The 22,541-nt window shown below is 40.9% G+C and overlaps 1 protein-coding gene across 1 annotated transcript in view; it reads left to right on the top strand.

Annotated features, from left to right (window-relative positions):
• The window catches only part of PSTPIP2 (proline-serine-threonine phosphatase interacting protein 2), a 74,588-nt gene that overhangs the window by 17,368 nt on the left and 34,679 nt on the right, over positions 1–22,541 (top strand). The window contains exon 2 of the mRNA XM_032470443.1: positions 21,464–21,564. Within this exon, the coding sequence (XP_032326334.1) occupies positions 21,464–21,564 (101 nt within the window). The remainder of the gene's footprint in view (positions 1–21,463; positions 21,565–22,541) is intronic.

Here is a 22,541-nt window from a genome sequence, read left to right as displayed (position 1 = left end):
TTCTAGAGGCTGGCCTCATTTCTTGGCTGGTGGCCTTCTTTCATCATCAAAGCCAGTGACCACATCACTCCCCTTCTCTCTTTTAAGAACTCTTGTGATTAACGTTGAGTCCACCTGGATAACCTCTCCAACTTAAGGTCCTTGATATAATCACGGCGACAAAGTTCGTTTTGCCATGTAAGAGAACGTATTCACATTTTCCAGGGACTATGGCTTGGACATCTTTGGGGGTTGTCATTATTCTGCCTGCCACATAGGGTGATTGGATAGTCACTGACTGTGTGTGGGGATGGAGTCATCACTGGGGACTTCTCCAAGAAGATGACATGTGAGCTGAGATGTGAAGGGTAAGGTCCAGCTAGCCTTGCAGGCTCCTGGAGGAAGGGCGAGGGCGACCAGCAAGGCTGAAAAGGGCCTGGTGTGTTTGAGGAACAGAAAGATGGGTGCTTCAGCTGGAAGCAGGCCAAACTGCTGAAAATCAGCTTGACAAAAGCCCATTTGCTGAAAAGATCACATCACTAAAAGCTTGTTTCCAGTAATTACCTAGAAAGCTAAAGTATGCTGTATCACTGAGGGTAGTTTCGACAATTTTTCAAAAAATTAATGTTTTGTTATTTAGAACAGTTTTAGGTTTATAGAAAAATTTTCAGGTTTACAAAAAACCCAAAAGTACAGGGTTCCCATATTATCCCCCTCTCAGTTTCCCCCATTATTAATATCTTACATTAGTGTGTTACAATTGATGTACCATTATTATTAGCTAAAGTCCACACTTCACAGTAAAGTTCACTCTGTTTTCTATGGATTTTGACAAATGTGTAATGTCAGTTATAGAATCGTACAGAATCGTTCCACTGACTTGAAAAATCCTCCATTCACTTCCTTGCCTCCCCTGTACCCCTGGCAACCACCTACCTTTCTGTTATCTCCATAGTTTCATTTTTTCCAGAATGTCATATAGTTGGAATCATACAGTAGGTAGCTTTTTCGGACTGACTTCTTTCATTTAGCAATATGTGTTTAAGATTCTCCTATGTCTTTTCGTGGCTGGGTAGCTTGTTTCTTTTTATCACTGAGTAATATTCCATAGTGTGGGTGTACTACAGTTTATCCGTTCACCTGTTGAAGGACATCTTGGTTGCTTCCAGTCTGGGGCCATTATGAATAAAGCTGCTATCAACATTCCTGTGTAGGTTTGTGTGGACATAGGTTTTTAACTCAACTTAGTTGAGATTTAGTTTCAACGAGTCAGATTTGTTGATCTGACAGTTTTTTGAATGTCATTTTAACATGTGTTTCACATCTAAGTTGTCTAAATGTCCTCTGTGCTCAAAATTCATGCAAGATGTTTATTGGGTCAAGCTGGGTGTTTAATCAGTGAGTCAGAGGAGGAGGAAGGGCAGTGGATTCAGATGAGCATGTCCTGGAAGAACTGTTTCCTATTTGCTCCTAAAATCCTGACATTTAACGCATGCATAAGCCTGAACTTTGAAGATGAAAAACACTCTCTTTCCCAGAAGTCATGGACAGGAAATACAGAAAACCCAAAATGTACTGAACCGGGGCTGGCCTCAGTGAAATGGCAGTGGTGAAACTAAAAATAAACTAAATCTAAAAATTAACTAAATTAAATGAAAACTTTGAAAAAGCCTCAAGGGCAACACAAATTGCCTGTTTTACAGAGTCAGTCGGAACAAGTAGAAACAGAGTCACATATTTCAAGGGTCAGGGAGGGCTGAATCACTGAGACATGGAAGATGAGTGATTTCTGGAATGAAAAGAATTTATTACTTGGTATTATTCCTCAAGATCAAAGTTAGTCGGCTGGATGTGCAAATATGGAGATGATGCCTTTATTTGCATGTTGCTGGTTGAGTGGCCCTTTTTGCACTTATGTATTTCTATTCATGTTAAGAATATTATGACTGGGCCTTAGTCTCTTTGTTGGTTAAAGGGTGGAGATTACTTATCTGATTGAGCTGTAAGGTGCTCTGTGATGCACCAGCACTCCAAGGGCAGAACACTGTAGGAGAGCGGACAGACTGATTACCTAGGCTGCTTAGGAAATGGGATATTCTGATTAACAGTACTTTCTGATCAATTGATAACTGACCCTGATTCATTTTGGGTCTGAAATTTGTTAGAAATTATAAGTCCACTTTTGCTTTGGATAATCCAAGTCCAGAGAATTGTTTTTGAGGACTCTTCTCATTATGCATTGGGGTTGTAGAAATGGAGATAGATAAGACAGAGGAAACTGAATGGGAATGAATGCACTGAGGCCAGGTTCCAACTTCAAAAAAGTAATTTTTGTTAATAGTAAATATTTTCTGTTACCTTGCAGTTTGTTTCCTTGAGATAAATTGCCATGGGAAAAAAAATCCAGGCAATTGACTATATGGATTACCTGAATACAGGATAAGGAGTTGAGTTGAGGTTTCCTGGTTAGCAGTTGTGAAATGCATCCTCGCCATTACTTCTGCAGGGACGAGGCCGCCTAAGAGTCTTCACAGATATATATTGTCCTCAAGACTTCAAAATTTATTCCCCTTGGAGTGTCTGGTTTGCCTAGTGGGTCAGCCAGAAGGAAAGCAGATAAGAGATTAAAGGCCTTCAAAATTGTATAGCAGTAGGGTTGTCATACGAAGCGTGTGAGAGGCTGCTGGGTATTTTCATGGACTGGGCTCAAACTTCCCACCTGGAGTGAGAAGTGCGAGTCAGCTCGTGCAGTGACTGTGGACGGTCCCCTGGGTTTGACCTACTCTGGGTTCCTGGCTCGCGTCTATATTTGCTTTTGACAGCTGTGGCAGTACCTTTGGTTTTATGAACTGGCTTGCTTTCTTGGCTTTCCTGGCTGGACTGCTGGAGTTTGGAGTCACCCTCTGTCGTCCCCTTGGTCCCATATTTGAGGACCTACTTTCAGTTTCAGACACAGCCTTTTCCTGGCCCGGGCAGTGCTCTTGGGCCAGCCTGGAGGATTCTCAGGAATGCTGTGGACCAGTAGGAGGACTTTTGGGTCCGTATTTCTGGGCATTGACACATCACTGTTTTTACCCTGTGATGTGTACAGTCATGCACCTCAGGGGTAAGCTACAGACCTTCAACTTGTTTTTATTCATGAGAAAAGTAGTACCACTAACATTAGCAGTGCTCTTAGCAGTGGTCTAATGTCACCTATGAATTAAAACACCCACCCTCAAGTCTCAGATTTTTCTCTTCCAGTGGATTGTAAATCAAATTTCTTGTGTCCCTGAGGGTTGTGTGTGTGTGTGTGTGTGTGTGTGTGTGTGTGAGATCTGGATCATGTTCAAGTTTAGATGAGTAACGAACATTAGACAACTTTCTGAACATAGACATCTTCTAAATCTTATGCCTTCTATGTTAAATTTACAAGGCTAGTCATCTTTCACAAAGCCATGATCTCATCATGGCTAATATACATTAATCTGTATTTAGTAAAATGTGAAGCTGTTTCTAGTTTTATGTTCAATTTTGGTGGAAGAATCCAAATAGTTCAGAAATACAGGTTGCCACTAGTACCTGTGAGGTGTTCCCCTTCCAGACTTTTGTCTGTGCTGTTTGTTATCTGCAATGAAGCTATACATTTTTCTTAACATATATATGCTCACCTATTATGGGCTCATGTAGGAAACTTTCATTTTTCGTGTAACAATATATTGTGTATATCTTTTTATGTTTCTATGTATAATTCTGCTTTATTCTAATATCTGTCCTGTTCTCCACCATACAATTATCATAACTTAAATAATTTTTATTGATAGATATTGAAGTTGTTCCAGTTCTTTGTCATTATGGTACCCTTGTGTATGTATCTTTTCAGATCTGTGTAGTTATTTATAGAGGATGAATTTCTACTCGTTAAAGGCTATACGCATTTAAAATTTTAATTGATATTGCCTATTTGCTACTCAAAAAGGTTGTATAGTCCTGCCAGTAGAAAATGACAGTGACTGTTTTCCTATATATTTTCTTTTTGCCTGTGTTGGATATTTTCAACCTTTTTCGGTCTGATGGGTAAAAAATTATATTTTGTTGTTTGCATTTTTTGATTATTGATAATATTGATACCCTTTTGAAAAAGTGCTTATTGTCCATTTGTTTTCCTTTTTAAGAGCGCTGCCTGTTCATATCTCATATCTATTTGAAAAAAATTGGCTGTTCATTCGTCTGTGATTGATTTTAGGTGCTCATTACATGCATTAATCCTTTATTAAATATTTCTGCTCTTCTGAATTTGTCATTTGCCTTTTTACTTTGTTTAGACTGTCTTTTGTTATGGTGTTTTTTTTTTTTTTTAACTTGGAAAACAATTTTCGATTTACAGAAAAGTTGCGAAATAGTATGGAGAATTTCTACATACTTTTTACTTGGATACCTCAAATGTTAATATTTTGTGAATGCTCTCTCTCTGTATATATATGTTTGTGTATATATATTCACATACAGACATTTGTGTATGTATCCACAAGAGATGTTTGTATATATAGCCACACATAAAATATATATATGCACATTTATTTTTTCTGAACCATTTAAAAGTAAAGTTGCAGGCACAATTTCCCTTTATCCACGAATACATCATTTTATATTTCCTAAATATAAGGATTTCTTTTACATAATCACAGTATGATGATAAGACAATATATAGACCCTACTCAAATTTCCTCAGTTGTCCCAATAATATCCTTATAACAAAAGAAGAAAACATTTCTGATCCAAGAGTCTGTGCTGCATTTAGTCCAGTCTCTTCAGTCTTTTTCAGTCTGGAACAGTTCCTCAGTCTTTGTTATTTATGCTGACAGTTTTAAAGAATACAGGACAGTTATTTTGTAGAGTGTCCCTCAATTTAAGTTTGCCTGCTTCCTTATAATTAGATTCAAGCTCTCTGCTTTGGGCATGAACTTCACAGAAGCGATGCTGTGTTATTCTCAGTATCAGGGGCACATGATTTACTTGTCCTATTACCACTGGTGTTAACTTTGACCCTTTGGTTAAGGTGGTTGTGTTAGCTTCCTGTTGCTGCTTTAACAAACTACCACAAATTTAGTGGCTTAAAACAACACAAATTTATTATCTTACAGTTCTGGAAATTAGAAGTCTGAAGTGAATTGCACTTGGCTAAAATCACGGTGTTAGCAAGGCTGGTTCGTTCTGGAGGCTCGAGGGGAGAATCCCTCAGCTTGCCTTGTCCCGCTTCTGGAAGCTGCCTGCATTCATTAGCTTGTGGTCCCTCCTCCCTCCAAGCCAGCAGTGTGGCATTTTTAAATCTCTCTCTCTCTCTGACCTCTGCACCTGTCGTCACATTCTGACTCTCCTGCCTCTTATGAAGAACCCTGTGATTACATTGGGCCCACCTGGATAATCCAGGCTAATCTCTGCATCTCAGGAGCCTTAATTTAATCACATCTATAAAGTTGTTTTTGTCATGTAAGGAAATATATTCACAGGTTCTGGGGTTTAGCTTGTGGACATGTCTAGGGGACCATAATTCAGCCTACTTCAGTGATATTTTCTACTTCAGTGATGTTTCCACTGTGCAACTACTGCTTTCCTCTTTGTAATTATGGGAAGATACTTTGAAAATTTGTAAACATACCATTTTCCTCAAAATTTCAGCCAGGGGGAGTGGGTATAGCTCAGTGGCAGTGCTTGGCATGCACGAGGTCCTGGGTTAAAACCCCAGTACCTCCATTAAAAAAAAATGAAGAGGGAGGGTATAGTTCAAGTGGTAGAGTGCATGCCTAGCATGCATGGGGTCTTGGGTTCAATCCCCAGTGCGTCCTCTAAAAATAAAGAAATAAACTTAATTACCTCCTCCCACCCCAAAGAAAAACAAACAAAAACAAAAAAATTAAAAAAGAATTTCCTCAAACTTCCATCCATTAATTTTATCATCTGTTGATTATTCTTGTCTGAATCATTTATTACTAGGATGATTGCTTAACAGTGATTTTAAATGTTAGCAATTTTACTGAAGAATAATTTACATACAGGAAACTGCTCATGTTTAAAATATACAGTTAATAGGTCTTGACATGTGTGTGTGACCCATGAAACTAGCAAGCTAGTGGGTGGCAAACATCCATCGTCCCCACCCTTTCCTCATGCCCCTTACCCTCATCCCTCCCAGCTCGTCAGTCCTTTCCGGAGCAACCACTGACCTGCTTTCTGCCACGATAGATTAGTTGCATTTTCTAGAATTTATATAATTCGAACACAGTAAGTGCTCTGTTGTCTGGCTTCTTTCATTTATCATAATTATTTTGAGATTCATCCATGTTGTGTGTATTAATAATTTTTTCTTTTTTATTACTGAGTACTATTCCATTTTATGGACATATCATAGTTTGTATATTCATTGGATTATTTCTAGTAAAGACTAGAAAGCTATTACAAATAAAGCTACTGTGAACGTTTGTGTACAAGTCTTTGTATGGCAATTTTCAAATTCCATCTACATGATACAGTTGGCATTCTGCTGTAAGGAAGTGTCTGCCCCACCCTGTCCCTCTCTCTCTTTCTCTGTTATTGTGGACTTATGGATTCTTATTTTGTTCTTTGGATTATAATATATTACTGTCATATTTATTTTGATGCTCAATTGTCCTAGATTTGGACAGAGGGGGAGCCCCTTTAACTGGATTCTGTTGTCCTGGATCCTGTGTCCCTTTGACATATTCCCATCATTCTTTGAGCATGTCCATGCTTTCTGGCACAAGATGTTACAGGCTTTGTATGACATTTCTCTGCCCCAGTCCTGGAATCTTTCTCCAAAGAGACTGGGCTCCATTTAGTAGAGAATGTTATTGAGAAACCAAGATTTGTGCTCTAGTTCTGCTTATTGCCACTTGGAGGTCATTGTTCTTAGGTTTTCTCAACAGACAAGAGTAAGGTGATACCTGTGTGGATAATGATACCTCCAATTTCACTCCCACACCGCAAGGTTATTCCAGCCTCACCCTGCTTGCTGTATTTCCAGTCCCTTCCAGTGGTGTGCTGGTAAACCTTTAACAATCCCCTCTGAAGGATAAGAACTCTGATTTGCAGTATTTGCCAGTTTCCATGGTGTGAAAACTTGCCTTTTGCTTTTTTCTTTAAAATACAGACTGGGAATCACTCCATATCAATTCTTAGAGATATTCCTCATTCTTTTTCTACAGGTGCAGGTAACTTCATTGTGTGGATTTACTGTAGTTTATCAAACACTCTCCTGGGTATGAGCACTGAGGTTGTTCCCCAAATTTCACAATTATGAACAATACGTCAGTGAATAACCTGTGTGTCTGTATCTTGGTTTTGTTGGAGCTGTATCTTCAGGGCAAATTCTTAGAAGTGGGAAAGCTGAGTCAAAAGGTAAACATAGATGTGGTTTGGCTGGATATTGTCGGACTGCCTTTCCCAAAGTCTGAGCCAGTTTTCATTCTCACCAGCAGCGAATGAGAGTGGCTATTTCCCACAGTCTTGTCAACAGAATGTGTTGTCACACTTGTTAGTTTTGTCATGCTGATGAGTGAGAAGTGGTATCTCGGTTTAGTTTTCATTTGCATTTCTGTTTCTTATGGGTGAGAATATATTTTTCTATATGTTTAAGGAACACATGCAAAGTAAATCATCTGTTCATATCTCTTGCCCAGTTTTGGGGTCCTATCCCATCAGTTTAAAAAAATTATCTATATATGAAAGATATTGGAATCGGAAATTCCAGATTTGCAGATACTAACTTCTATATATAAAATAGTTAAACAACAAGTTTCTACTGTACAGCACAGGGAACTATATTCAATATCTTGTAGCAACTTACGGTTAAAAAGAGTATGAAAACGAATATATCTATGTTCCTATATGACTGAAGCGCTGTGCTGTACACCAGAAATGGACACAACATTGTAAGGTGACTCTACTTCAATCAAAACATATTAAAAAAATAAAGATATTGTCACTTTAGCTATTATTTTGTTGCATTTTATTTTCTCTAACTTTTCAGTTGTCTTTTTATGTTGTTTATTATTACTTTCTGCTGTGAAAAGGTTTATATTTTTAGGTGGTCAAGTGTATGAATCTTACAGATTTTAAGTTATGATTAGAAAGACTTTTTGAATGTTTACTTCTAGTACTTGTGTGGTTGCATGTTCCTACATTTAGGTCTCTGATCTATTTTGAATTTCTTGCATGTGGTATGGGGTTTGGATCTGTTTTTTTTTTTTTTTTTTTATCATTTTCTAAAGGGCTAACAGTTGTTGCAGAACCACTTATGAAAAATTCCATTTTTGCCCCAGTGCTGTGAGATGCTACCTTTAGCATATATTAAATTTCCATGTATGCTTGGGTCTATTTCTCGACTTTATGTTCCATTCCCCTGGTCTGTCTTTTATGCACCAGTACTGCACTGCTTTAATTATGGAGGATTTATAATGCACTTAAATGTCTGGTAGGGCCGGCTTCCTTCATAACTTTTGCTTCTCAGTTTTTTCCTTCCTATTTTTGCATTTTAATGTTTTCCATATGAACTTTGTTTACTACATTAAAAAAAAACTTGTTGATATTTTTATTGGGATAGCATTCCATTTTAAAATTAACTAAGAACTGACTTTTTTTTAAAATGGAAGTACTGGGGATTGAACCCAGGACCTCGTGCATGCTAAGAATGTGTTCTACCACTGAGCTATACCCTCCCAGAACTGGTGTTTTAATGACTGAGAATATCTTCACATTTGTATTATATCATCTGCAAATAGAGATGGTTTTATTTTTTTTCCAATTCTTATGTTTCTAATTGATTTATCTTCTCAAATTGCACTGGTTAATACCTCCAGTATAAAGTAGTGGAGATATGGGTGTGCATATAAATGTATATATACATATATTCAGTACATATACACACACATCTTTTATATTCATCTTAAGAAAGTACTATCAATTCCTGTTTCCTTGACTTTCTTTTAAAATCAGAAATGGGTGTTGAGTCCTGTCAAAGGCTTTTTTGGCCTTGCATTACTTTCCCATGGCTGCTGTAACAAATCACCACAAACGTGGTGACTTAAAACAACAGAAATGTATTATCTTACAGCTGTATTATTTTACAGGTCAAAAATCCAAAATCAGTACCACTGAGATGACATCAAGGTGTCAGCAGGGCCACACTCCCTCTGGAAGCTCTACGAGAGAATCTGTTCCTTATTTATCCCAGCTTCTGGTGGCTGCTGGCATTTCTTGGCTTGTGGCCACATCACTCCTGTCTTGCCTCCGTGGTCACATGCTTTTCCATTTCTGTGTCAAGTCTCCCTCTGCTTCCCTCTTGTAAGAACATTTGTAATTGCATTTAGGGCCCACCCAGATAATCCAGGATAATCTCCCCACTTCAGTATCCTTAATTTAATCTTATCTGCAAAAATTCTTTTTCCCATGTAAGGTAAGATCCATGGAGTCCAGGGATTAAAACCTCGGTATCTTTGGGGCCCATTGTTCCGCCTACCACATGCATCTATGGAGAAAGCCATGCTTTTTGATTTATTAAAATAATTTATTAGGTTAATAAATTTCCTAGTAATTAACCAACTTTGCATTCTTGGAATAAATCCCACTTAGTCATGGTAAATTCTCTTTTTATGTAGTATTGGATTATTTTTGCTCATATTTTATTTACTACTTTTTGATTGATATTTGTAAGTGATATTAGTCACTAACTTTCTTCTTTTTATTTTTTTGTTTGTTTGTTTGTTTGTTTTAGAGGAAGAGGGGAGGTAATTAGGTTTATTTATTTATTTTTAATGGAGGTACTGGGGATTGAACCCAGAACCTCGTGTCTGCTAAGCACACACTCTACCACTGAGCTGCACCCTCCCCCCAGTAACTTTCCTTTTTTATACTCTATTGAATCTAAGTATTGTGTTCTGCTTGCTTTATAAAGTGAATTAATACATTGTTTTTCAATTCCCATAAATTTATGGACCTTAGGAATATCTTTTTTTTCTCCTGAAGATTCAATAGTTCCATTCTCCTGTGAAAAAAATCCAGTTCTGTTGCTTTTTTCTGCTCCTTGATTACTTTCTCTGTTTTGTCTAAGAAAATTGGCCTGTTTAAGCATCCCATCTCAAATAGGGCAATTTTGGTAAACTGCATTTTCAGCATAAGCTAATCTGTTAGTCTTCCAAGTTTGGAGTCATACTGAGAAAAATCCCTTACCTCAATATTTAAAAAATATATGCATTCTATATTTTTTCTTACATATGTATGATTTCCATGTTCAGATCTTTAATTCATCAGATATTTATTTTAGAGCATGATGTTAGAAAGGGCTCTATATTTAGTTTTTGGCAAAATGGACATCATTGCTACAATAGTAATATTAATGGAATAAGCCATCATTTGCTTTCTGGTTGTAAATGCTTCCTTTATCAATATTAAATCCCCATAGGTACATAAGGCAATTCCTGGACAGTTGTTTATTTTTTATTTACCTGATTATCAATTCTTAATGTCAGTAGCATAGTACTTTAAAATTTTTTGGTTACTTTATGCTGTTTTTTTTATATAGTAGCGTAAATCTTCACTTACTATTCGTCTTTTCAACAATTTGTGGGCTATTTTCATTCACCTACTCTTTTTAGGTGGGCTTTAGAATGAACTTAAACATGAAAAGAAACTCCATTAAGATTTTGATTTTGATTGAAATTATTTTAACATTATAGATTTACTTGGGGAGAATTGAACCTTTTCAATATTAGACTTTTCCATCTTGAACTCCAGATATACTGAGATCTTTGCATTTTTTAAAGTAATGTTTCATAGTTTTCCTTCAAAAAGGCTTTATTCCTAGGTAGTTTATAGGTTTTGTTGGCATTGTGAATAAGATTTTGTATTTTAAATTACATTTTTATTAAAAAAATTTTTTTCACGGAGGCACTGGGGATTGAACCTCAGACCTCATTTATGCCAAGCACACACTACCACTGAGCTATACCCTTCCCCTAGACTACATTTTCAAATAGTTATTGTTGACAATTAAGAAAGCTATTACTTCTTTTTAAAAAAAAATTTAAATTAGTTCCTAGCTTTTCACTTCATAATCTCTGATATACCAAGTAGATACTTGTATCCTCTAGAAATAATGACAATTTGATATTTTTGCCTCTGCCTGGAGTGAAAGAACTGAAGGGCATTTCCAGGACTTGAAAACTATGCAGAACATTACTCTGTTTCAATTTTTACTGTGGAAGCTTTGATGGTGCCTGGGGACAGTCGCCGTTGCTGCTCTGGCCTCCATGTCCTTGCGCGGAGCCCTCTGCAGGGTGGAGGCTCACCAGCTCTGGCTTTGGCACAAGGTCACGATCAGCTGCTCGGCCACCGCCGGGTGTGGGCAGGGCACTGGCCCGGGTCCCGGCGTCCTGCGCACACCCTCCCGGTTTCTCCAAGGCTGCTCCGGTTTTAGTCCCTGCTGTTGTGAGCTTGCGGTTTCGTAGGGCTTTGCTGGGAAAGTCTGTGGACTTGTTTTGTGTAATCAGGTTTCTATTTATTAATCTTCAGTGAAAATTCTGGGGATCGAACCCAGGACTTTGCTCGTGCTAGGCACACACTCTGCCACTGAGCTATACCCGCCCCCTGTTCTGTGTGGGTTGGAATACTGGCTTCTGACCTCTGTGCCTCTAGTCCCATCTGCTTCTTATATTACAGAAATTCCTACAAACTCCCATCTTCCTCATTGTGCTCTGAGCGGCCCGGGAACAGATAAGAGAGAAACGAAAGACTTCAATTTGCCATCTCTGAGGGATGGAGGTAGAAAGTCTTCAGATTATAAAAGCAATGTAACATATTATAGAAAATGTAGAAAATACTGAAACATGCTAAGAAAAGTATTGCTTTCAACAGTTTTGTGCGCATCCTTCTAGTCACATTTTTCCCTACAGTGGAGTCTTTGCACTGCACATTTTCTTAGATTTTACCTCCACTGAACGTGCTTCCGGTTGAGTAGAGTTGCCTTTGTAATCAACCTGTTCACCTGACAGGAGGGACACTTAGACATGTGCAAACATCAAGTGTGGATCCAGGCTGGACGGAGCTGCGGGTGTGTGACTGAGGGCTCAGGGGGTGAGACTTGCTCACTGTGGGCCTGTAGGGCTGGCTGGCGTGCGAACTGGGGTGGGGTTTTATTCTTGCCTTCATGATCTATTACTATGGCTTAAGAGAAGATTTAAGGGCACAAATGTTGCAGTGATTTTGATTTTAGATTTAGGAAAACATGGCCAAAAACGGCAGTTTCCACATCCCTTGCTGAGGCATTCCTGACAGCTTTCCAACTGCTTCCTCAGATGACAACATACTTATTTTTGAATAACTAACAGCTATATGTCTTTCACTGTTGTCTGCTCTCAATGAAAAAAAAAGATCATCTGGTTCAAACACATATGCTGTTTTGTTTTTGTGATCTGGTCTTGGAAAATTCTGGATGTGTCTTCCTTAATTTCTTTAGCTTGTGAAACACTCGACAAACTCAAAGCACATCACCTCATTCGATCCTTCCAAAAATCCCCATTTTACAATCTAGTAAATTAACATTCAGAGGGATCGAGCTCTTAGCTCCCAGTCCCAGAGCTCTTGTGTAGAAGAGCTGGGACTCAAACCCACGTATGGCATTAAAGCTTGTGTGTGTCGCCTTTAGAACTGCAGGGAAATACACTGACTGGCAAAAAGTTAGACGTGGTTCTTGTCTGCAAACAAGAGAAGCTGTGTGGTTGAGTGGTTTCTGAATACAGAGCCAGTTTCTTGTCCTATAAAATGAAGATCATAATTAGACCTCTGTCATAGGATTGTTATAAGAATTAAGCAAGACATCCCATGCAAAATACTTGGTCTGCTGTTTGGAGCACAGCAAGCATTCAAAGTATATAGGGCCTAATTATTAATATTAATTAACCATAATTAATCCATGTTTGCAGACAAAGTGAGTTGATCCATTTGGTTTTGCCGCTTTGGGTAAAAAAGATAGGAAAGAAAATGCAAAGGAAAGATTAAGCTTGAGAGCCCAAGGATGCCCTTGGTCTTTATTCCAAGTCTGCTGTTGCCAGATAGCTTATAATAAATAACAGAGATTTGGATAATACTGTTGGCTGAGAGTTAAAACAGTTCGTTGTGGTTGGAGGCAGCGATGAGGAGATTGTCTCTTCCCTGTATCTTATCTTCTCCAGCTGTAAACATGGAAATAGCTCCTGTCTCACTGTCTTTATGGAGCATGTTGTGGTCCTTTAATGCAAAGTGCAGCACACTTAAGCATCCCGTGGCCAGTCTTCAAACAAAGGCAGCCTTTGTGTGTCACACAAAGTCAGTGCCTCCTCCCATTCTTGGACTGGGAGGCTCTCTGGGCTTCCAAAGGGCAATTTGCTAATTTGCATTTTTTTCCCTCCAAATGGGAGGTTATAAAATGAAATGCAAATATTGGAGAGTCTTCTCGGTCCTCTTCTCCTTTGCGGTTTCCTCAGTCATTCTCTCCCTGCCCCTTTCTGCTGTGTTCTCTAGCTCCATGTGCGTGTGACCTGCTTTCTTCTTGCAGTCAGCCCCTCCAGGTGGGAACCATGATTGCTCTTTTGTCTTTTATAATTTCTATGGCAGCCGTTCTCGCACGGCACTACCGTCCTTGGAGGGGCGTACAAAGTGGAGATTTCCCCACCCCAGGTTCAGAATCCGCAGGTCAGGGGTGAGACCTAGGGGTCTGCCTGTTTACTGAGCTGCCTGGGTGATTCCGGCTTGGGTGGCCCTTGGAGCCCATGTCTAGGGAAACTGAAACTGTGTTGCAGACGTCATGATAGGATGGACGTGAAATGCAGCACAGAATTGGGTGTGGGGATGCTCTGGCAGCAGCATCTGTAATGCTGGTGGTGACTTGGGGGCTGCAGGTTCTCTCTGCTTCCTCTCTGCCTCTGCACCTTCTGCCCACATGATGGAAGCAAATTCTCAGGGGCCCCTGCAGCATGAGCCTCCAGGCTGGGCAGGAAGGAGGGGTACATGTGACTGAGACCAGAGCAGAGCTGGGGGAGCTGGCGGCGGTGGAGTTACCCTCCTCTAGGCAGCTCACGGGGACGTCCTTCTTGTCTGAGCCCACGCCCTCGACCTGGACTGCCCATGGGCATCGCGGCAAGACTGGTTTATTGCTCTTTGGCTCACACGTCTCCTGGATCTGGTGCGCCTGTGCTCGCTGCTGGATCTGGCAAAATGTTTCTCTTAAAGAAATTTAAGTGGCATTATGGTAGTTAAAGCACTAAGCCATTGATTAAAACTTGAATGCTGTTTACATCTTTATAATTTGGGCATTATTAAACCTTACATTCTGGGTCTTCAGGAGGTTTCCGGGTCCTTGGATCTGCCTTCCCTTCTTTTTCATCTCCCTGCCTCACCCAGGACTCCGAGACCAGATCCATTTCCAAGGCTTACCTTCCTCTATTCTTTCTTGTGACACCTCCACCCCCCATTATTCCTCTGATACCTGATCAATGTTTTTTGGCTTTTAATTTTTTTGAGGTGTAATTTACATATGATGAAATGCACAGATTAATGAGTTTTTGAAAACTGCACTTATCTGTACAACTCACACCTCTATAGAAGGATCTTGATAGGATGTGAGTCACATGGGTGTGTGTATTTCCATCATTCCAGGAAGTTCCCCTGTGGGACCCTTCCCAGCCCACCCTCAATATCTCCCCTGACTCAGGCAATCACTGTTTTATTTCTTTTCTAAAAAAATTTAAATTTTTTAGTTTTTTATTTTTTAGTTTTTTCAGGGTAATTAGGTTTACTTATTATTATTACTTTTTAATGGAGGTACTGGGGATTGAACCCAGGACCTTGTGCATGCTAAGCACTGCACTCTACTTCTCTCCTGTTTTACTTCTTTTACCATAGAAGTAAGTCCTAGAACTGCTTGTGTGTCCTAGAACTTCATATAAATGGGATCGTACAGCAAGTAATTTTTGTGTCCAGCATCTTTCATAACATAGTGTTTTTGAGATTCATCCATACTGTTTCACTGTCAGTGGTTCCTTTCCTTTTCATGGCTGAGTAGTATTCCATTGCATGAACATATCACAACTTATTTATTATTCATCAGTTGTTAGACACTCAGGCTATTTCCAGTTTTTGGCTATTGTGAATAGAAGTCCTATGAACATTCTTGTACAAGTCTCTTTATGGACATATGTCTTCCTTTCACTTGGGTAAATGCTTCGGGGTAAAACTTTGGATGCTAGGGTATACGCATGTTTAGCTTTCTGAGAAATTACCGTTTTTCAAAATGATTGTACCATTTTTACACACTCATCAGTGATGAGTGAGAGCTTTGTTAGTCCAACATCCTTGCCTATGGTCAATGCTGACTTTTTCTGAGTTTTTGTATACATATATTTTTTATTAAAGTGTAGTCAGTTTAGGATGTTATGTTAATTTCTGCTGTACAGCAGTGATGACTTTAATTTCAGCTGTTCTAGAGGGCAGGGAGTAGATATCATTGTGACTTTAATTTGAATTTCTCTGTCATGTTAAGCAACTTGTCATGAACTTTTCGGCCAAAGGAATATCTTCCATGAAGTACTTATGAAGTTCAACTACTTTGCCCAATTTTTATTGGATTGCTTGTATTTTTATAGCTAATTTGTTGGTGTTATTTATATATTTGGGATACAAGTCCTTTGACAGACCTATTATGAATATCTTCTCCCAGCCTGTGGCTTCTCATTTAATTTTCTTTATAATCTCCTTTGATGAGCAGAGGTTTTTAGTTTTGATGAAGTCCAATTTCTCAGTTTTTTTCTTTTACAGTTCATATATTTTGTATTCTCCCTTAGAAATATTTTCCTGCCTCAAGGCTTCAAAGGTATTTGCCCATGTTTTCGTCTGAAAATTTTATATTTTGGTTTTGCATCTGAGTCTGTGACCTATCTCACATTAGTTGTGTGAGCAGTGTGTGTAGAGTGAGCAGCATGAGCAGTGTGAGCAGTGTGTGCAGTGTGAGCAGTGTGCACAGTGTGCAGTGTGTGTAGTGTGAGCAGTGTGTGTATGAGTAGTGTGTGTAGTGTGAGCAATGTGAGCAGTGTAAGCAGTGTGAGCTATGTGTGCAGTGTGAGCAGTATTGCAGTGTGGAGTGTGTATAGTGTGACAATGTGAGCAGTATAAACAGTGTGTGAGGTGTGAGCAGTGGGAGCTGTGTGTGCAGTGTGAGCAGTATGTGTAGTGTGAGCAGTGTGTGTAGTGAACAGTGTGAGCAGTGTGTGCAGTGTGAACAATGTTAGCAGTATGAGCAGTGTGTGTAGTGTGAGCAGTGTGTGCAGTATCAACAGTGTGAGCAGTGTGTGAAGTTGAGCAGTGTGTGTAATGTGAGCAGCGTGAGCAGTGTGAGCTGTGTGTGCTATGTGATCAGTGTGCTCAGTGTGCAGTATGTGCAGTGTGAAAAATGAGAGCAGTACGTGCAGTGTGTCTAGTCTAAGCAATGTGAGCTGTGTTTGCAGTGTGAGCAGTTTGCACAGTGTGCAGTGTGAGCAGCGTGAGCAGCATGTGCAATGTGTGTAGTGAGCAGTGTGTCTAGTGTGAGCAGTGTGAGCAGTGTGTGCAGTGTAAGCAGTGTTTGCAGTGTGTGTAGTATTGTGTGCAGTGTGAGCAGTATGTGTAGTGAGTACCGTGTGCAGTGTGAGCAGTGTGTGTAGAGTGAGCAGTGTGTGCAGTTGAGCAGCGTGTGCAGTGTGAGCAATGTGTATAGTGTGAGCAGTGCCTGTAGTGAGCAGTGTGTGTAGTGTGAGCAGTATGGGCAATGTGTGCAGTATGTGTAGTGAGCAGTGTCAACAGTGTGAGCAGTGTGTGCAGTGTGAATAGTGTTAGCAGTGTGAGCATTGTGTGCAGTGTGTGCAGTATGAGCAGAGGGTGCAGTGTGAGCAAGGTAAGCAGTGTGTATAGTGTGAGCAGTGTTAGCAGTCTGAGCTGTGTGTGCAGTGTTAGCAGTGTGCTGTGTGTGCAGTGTGAACAATGTGAGCAGTACTAGCAGTGTGAGCATGTGAGCAGTGTGTGCAGTGTTTGTAGTGATAAGTGTAAGCAGTGTGAGCATGTGAGCAGAGTGAGCAGTGTAAGCACTGTGTGTAGAGTGAACAGTGTGAGCAGTGTTTGTACTTTAAGCAGTGTGTGCAGTGTGTGCATTTTGAGCAGTGTGTGCAGTGTACAGTGTGTGTAGTGTTAGCAATGTGAGCAGTGTGTGCAGCGTGAGCAGAGGCATGTGTGTCTCTTCCTAGCTTCTGTCCTGCTCCATTGATCCTCTCATCTGGCCCTCAGATCAGTGCTGTACTGTTTTGATTACTGTAACTTCCCAGAAAGTTGTGAAGTCAGGTGGTAAGAAATCTCCAACTCTGTTTTTCTTAAAAAAAATTTTTTTTTTTTTGCCTGTTCTAGGTCCTTTAATTCCACATAAGTTTTAGGCTAATTTGCAGATTTCTACAGAAAAAACTTCCAGGATTTTGATGGTATTATGTTGATTCTCTAGATGAATGTGGAGAAAATTGATGTTTTAACAACATTTACTCTTTCAGTCCACAAACATGGTATATAGCTACTTTTATTTTCATTTCTACCAGTAATGCATTGTAATTTTTAGTGAAGGAAGCTTGTATAACCTTTTAAGCATTTATTCCTAGTATTTTGTATCTTTTATGTCATGTAAATGATGTTTAACTTTTTTGATGTATGGCAATATAATTGATTTCTGTGCACTGACCTTGTGCCTTGAAACCTTGTTAAATTCATTAGTTCTAGTAATTTGGGGGATAAATTCCTTAAGATTTTCTATGTTCACAGTCATGTTGCCTGCAAACAAAGGCAGTTTTACTATTTCCATTCTGGCACATATACTCTTTTTTTTTTTTTTAATCTTTTTTTGTAGGGGGAGGTAATTAGGTTTAATTATTTATTTTATTAGTGGAGATACTGGGGGTTGAACCCAGGACCTTGTGCACGCTAGGCATGTGCTCCACCACTGAGCTATCCCCTCCCCCTCGGCTCGTACACTCTTAATTTTTTTCTTGCCTGATTTCCTCCTCATTAGGAGGAAAGTGCTCAGTCTTTCCCCATTAAGCTGTTAACTGTAGGCTTTTGTAGATGTGCTTTGTCAGATTGAGGACATAGATAATTTGTGTTTTTTCTTTCAGTCTCTTGTTTTTTGATCAACACAGCTATGGGTTTACTGATTTTATTTAACTTTTCAAGGGACTAAGTTTTGGTTTCATTAGTTTTCTCTATTGTTTGTCCATCTCTATTTCATTGCATTCCATTAATTTTTATTTCCTTCCTTCTCCTTACTGCAGGTTTAAATTTCTTCTTTCTGTAGCTCCACAAAGTGAGAGCTTAGATCATTAATTTTAAAGCCTTTTTTTTCTTTTCTAATATTAGCATTTGGAGCCACAAGTGTCCCTACAAGCACTATTTGCTGCATCTCATAAATTCTGATGTGTTGTTTCCTCCACTATCTGTTGGTTTAAAACATCTTCCAGTTTCTTGTTGAATCCCAGACATTTAAAAAAGACTCAATTTAAATCTTATTTCTTCTCTTTCCTGATGATCCTAGCCTACTTTTTCTTTTCCACCTCATTTATTATATCTTTTCTCTATATAGTCTTATATTCTATTTTAGTCTCTAATTTTCCTTATGCATACATGTTTGTTTTGTGTACATGCCTTTTAATGACTCCCTAAGTGAACAATGGGCTCTCTGATTGTAAGAGCTGTCATATTTCAGTATGTCACATTTCAGTAGTTGATATACAGTTAGCAGGCATTTCTTCAACACCATTAACGTGGAAGCTATTGTGGGTGATAAAGATTGGGTGTAATCCAGATGTGCTTTACAAAGTTAATTTTTGGAAGATATTAATTAATGATGCAAAATAATATACTAAGAGATACTAAGAGCCAAATGGGGGGGGGGGTCAGCATCCAACACTCCAGGTATTCAAAAGAGGGAAAGGAGACTGTGGGACAAATTATTTGAGGAGGACTTCAGAGAGGATGTGGGATTTGAATTGGCCCTGAAGCATAGGTGGGATTTCAGTGAAGAGGAGGAGATGCCCTTCCCATCATGGGGAAATCACATGCAAAGGTCCTGGGGTAGAAATGTACACTGCCCACTTGGTGTACAGGGGAGAGACCAGCATGGGAAAAGCCAGGGGAGAGAATCAGGGCTACTGGGAAGCAGGATATGGGGCTATGGGTTTGGCACACCCTTTTCTGACGGCAAGTCTGTGGTACCATCCTGGTCCTCATACAGTTTTCTTTCCTGCTTTGCCCTCCTATTCTGACTCCTGCCAGTCAGAGCTTCTCCCCAGTGCTCTCTGAGTAGCATAGGAAGGAGGGTCCGGGCCAAATCCCCCACCACTTTGAACTTGGCCGTGGGCATTCTTTGTTTTCTCTTGGAGACCTCCTTTCTTGGTTGCCTCTGGAGTCAGTCACTCCTCTGAAGCAGCAGTTCTGGTTTTTTAAGGCTGGTGGCCAAGAGGCCTGGTGATTAGGTTTGTTTCCAGGAAATCCTAGTCTGGCGCCACCCTCCCTGCCCAGCTCAAAGAGTCCACACCCTTGATTAAGAAAAAGAAAACCCCCGTTTTGAAGTCAAGTGTACTTCTCTAGGAAGACCAAAGCATTTCTGTCTGCAAATCAGCAAGGACATTGACCCTTTGAGCCCATTCATCCCCTCACTCCCTTTGGAGTCTTTGTGTTCATTGTTCTGATGTATCTGGCTGGGAACACAACTCACATTTTCATCCCCCAGAATTATACTGTGGACCTTTGGTGTGCATAATATTAAGCTAGATTTTTGGTGTGTGTGTGTGTGTGCAGGAGTGGTTCAAGACTTGGAAGAAGCTGCGGGCCCTTGCAGGAGTGTTGGGACAGCAGGCCACTCTCCTGGGGGACACCAAAGAGCAAGCTCAGAGCTGGGCATTCTGAAAGCCCAGAGGAGGGAGCATTAGGGCTGCTCGGGAAGGCTGCCAGAAACTGTGCAGGGTGAGGGGCTGCATTTGGATTCAGGAGGGGATAATGTAAGCGTCGTCTTAGAGTTGCCACTGAGCACTGCATTTCAGGGGCAGTCCGAGGCTTGCACGGCTAAAACGGAAGTGTGTGTGCAGGTGGGTGGAGAAATGGGGCTTTGGTGCAGGCTACTTCCTTGGGCTTCCTTCCCAAGGCCTGAAACTAGGCTCAAACAACAGCCACAACCTGTAGAATTAAACATATTTCTAACTTAGATTTATTTATATACTCATGTGTAAAGTTTCTTATACTTACAATAATCTGTTTTTTTAAATGCTGTGTGAGTTATGGTCAGTTAAGTTTCTGGATCCAGGTTGAAATCAGCGTCAGTCCCGCTGGGTCGCTCTGGGACCCCTGTCTGCTCAGCCAGGCCGTGACAAGTGGCAGCAAATGGAAGAGAGCAATTCTGCTTGGCCAGTGTCCAGGGCTGGGTAGAGAGTTGTCTTCAGGAGGTCCCTACCCCACCCAGTCGCAGAGTCGCACCTCCCTCAGCAAACTGAGGGCTGGACTGGAGGTGGTGACTTCGAAGGTCCCCAGGACACACCCAGAGGCGACCTAACCAACCTCCCTAAGGGACTGGAGTTTGGATCAGACCACCTATTACATGCACTTGGGGGAAACCGGGGAATCAGCCACATGGGGGCACTTCAGGGGCTGTCTTTAGAACGCCTGGCTTGTTGGTTTGGGGAGCTAATGGGACTTTGATTTTTAAAATATACTGCATCGAGGACTGCTGCTTTGGGAGACTGAGGCAGCTTCCTCCAACCTCAGAGCACATGGTATAATAAACTAGGAATAAATGGCTCATTTAAAGTTAAAAAGTTGGAGCCAGACAATGCGGAGCCCACTGGCTGCTGGGCTCCCCTTCCTGTTACGGTGGGAAGCCGGCCCCTCTCCCTACTCTTGGGGCCTGGCTCAGCGATGCCCTTGACCCTCAGACCAGGCTTCTTGGCTGTGGGAAGAGATGACAGGGTCAAGCTCTGGTCACAGGGAACACCATGTACCCCGGTTTGGTGTGAGAGAGTTTCCCCTTGGTGGGATGAAGGGTCACCCTGTGAGGGCCGGGGTTGGGTTCTGGCTCCCTGTCTGCCCTGATCAGGGCATGGTGGGGACCCTGGGAGGGGCCCTGAGCCCGGCCATCTCCTTCATCCATGTGCCTCTCAATCCTCTGTCACTTCCTTCCTGTTTTGTGGCCCTTTCGTTGCATAATTTAAAGAACTTTTCCATGGCTACATGCACTCCCAACTTCTCTTTTGTCCTTCTTGGTCACATGTGTCTGGGAGGTAAAGTGTCTCAGAAACTCCCCACGGCCGGCTTCCCCGTGTCCCACCCCGTCCGCTCTCTGGGCCTCGGGGCTGCTGACACTGCGGTCCCCAGGCTGACACAGGGTTGTTTTTCTCCCCAGAGCCCAGACATCCTCAGCACCGTTGGCTACGACAGCATCATCCAGCATCTGAACAACGGCCGCAAGAACTGCAAAGAGTTTGAAGACTTTTTAAAAGAAAGGTGCGTGTGTTTCTCTCCGGAGACGGAGCGCGCAGACCGCTCCCACACGGACAGGGACCACTGGCTGGTTTTGTTTGTTTTTTTAATAGTTCCCAAGACCCTCTGCTATACGATATGAAATGATACCCAGGAAGCAAATGATATCTTTGTTCTAAAGCTCTTAGGAACCCGTTTGAGAGAGAAGATTTATGAATGAAACAGCAAACAAAATATAATAAAATACTAAGTTATGTGACACGGATAATCCTGAAGGACCTCACGGGAGAGGGGAGATGGCAGAGGACTGGCCGAAAGGGAGGAGGAGGTCCTTGAAGGGTCCCTCGACTCCATAGTTGGGGGGCTTTGGTGGGCAGAGAAATGTCCTGATATCTATGGGAGGACAGCAGGCTGGCTGGGTGGTGACAAGGGGGCAGGGCCTGGGTCATGGATCCCTGGGTTGAGGGAGCAGCGAGAAGGATGCAGGGGCCAGTTATGGCCCTCCAGAGGGCAGTGGTCTGGGGGGATCGGCATGGTTTAGAGGATTTCTTTTCCCTTCCCTACCCTTCCTTCCTTTATTAATTTAATTTAATTTTTTATATATATATTTTTATCAAAGTATAGTCAGTTTACAATTGTGTCCATTTCTGGTGTACAGCACAATACTTCAGTCATATAGGAACATACATATATTTATTTTTGTATTCCTTTTAACCATATGTTACTACAAGATATTGAATATAGTTCCCTGTGCCATACAGTATAAACTTGTTATTTCCTTCCCTTCCTTTAAGATTAAAAAAAATTCTATGCTTAATGGGGTAAGTTGGTTTTGTGGAAGGTCTTATCCATCTGGAATACGCCATTTCCCTCTGATTCTGGATAAAGGAGTACATTAGGGGATTCTGAGCCAAAGATCTGGACCCAAACTGATGAGCAGGTGCTGTTTGTAAGGCAGTGAGTGAGAATCGTAACTTGGAGATACAGACATCGAAGTGCGT

This window comes from Camelus ferus, chromosome 30 (assembly GCF_009834535.1).
Source record: "Camelus ferus isolate YT-003-E chromosome 30, BCGSAC_Cfer_1.0, whole genome shotgun sequence".
Lineage (NCBI taxonomy): Eukaryota > Metazoa > Chordata > Mammalia > Artiodactyla > Camelidae > Camelus > Camelus ferus.
Note: the sequence above shows the minus strand (reverse complement) of the source record. Positions and strands in the feature narration are given on the sequence as shown.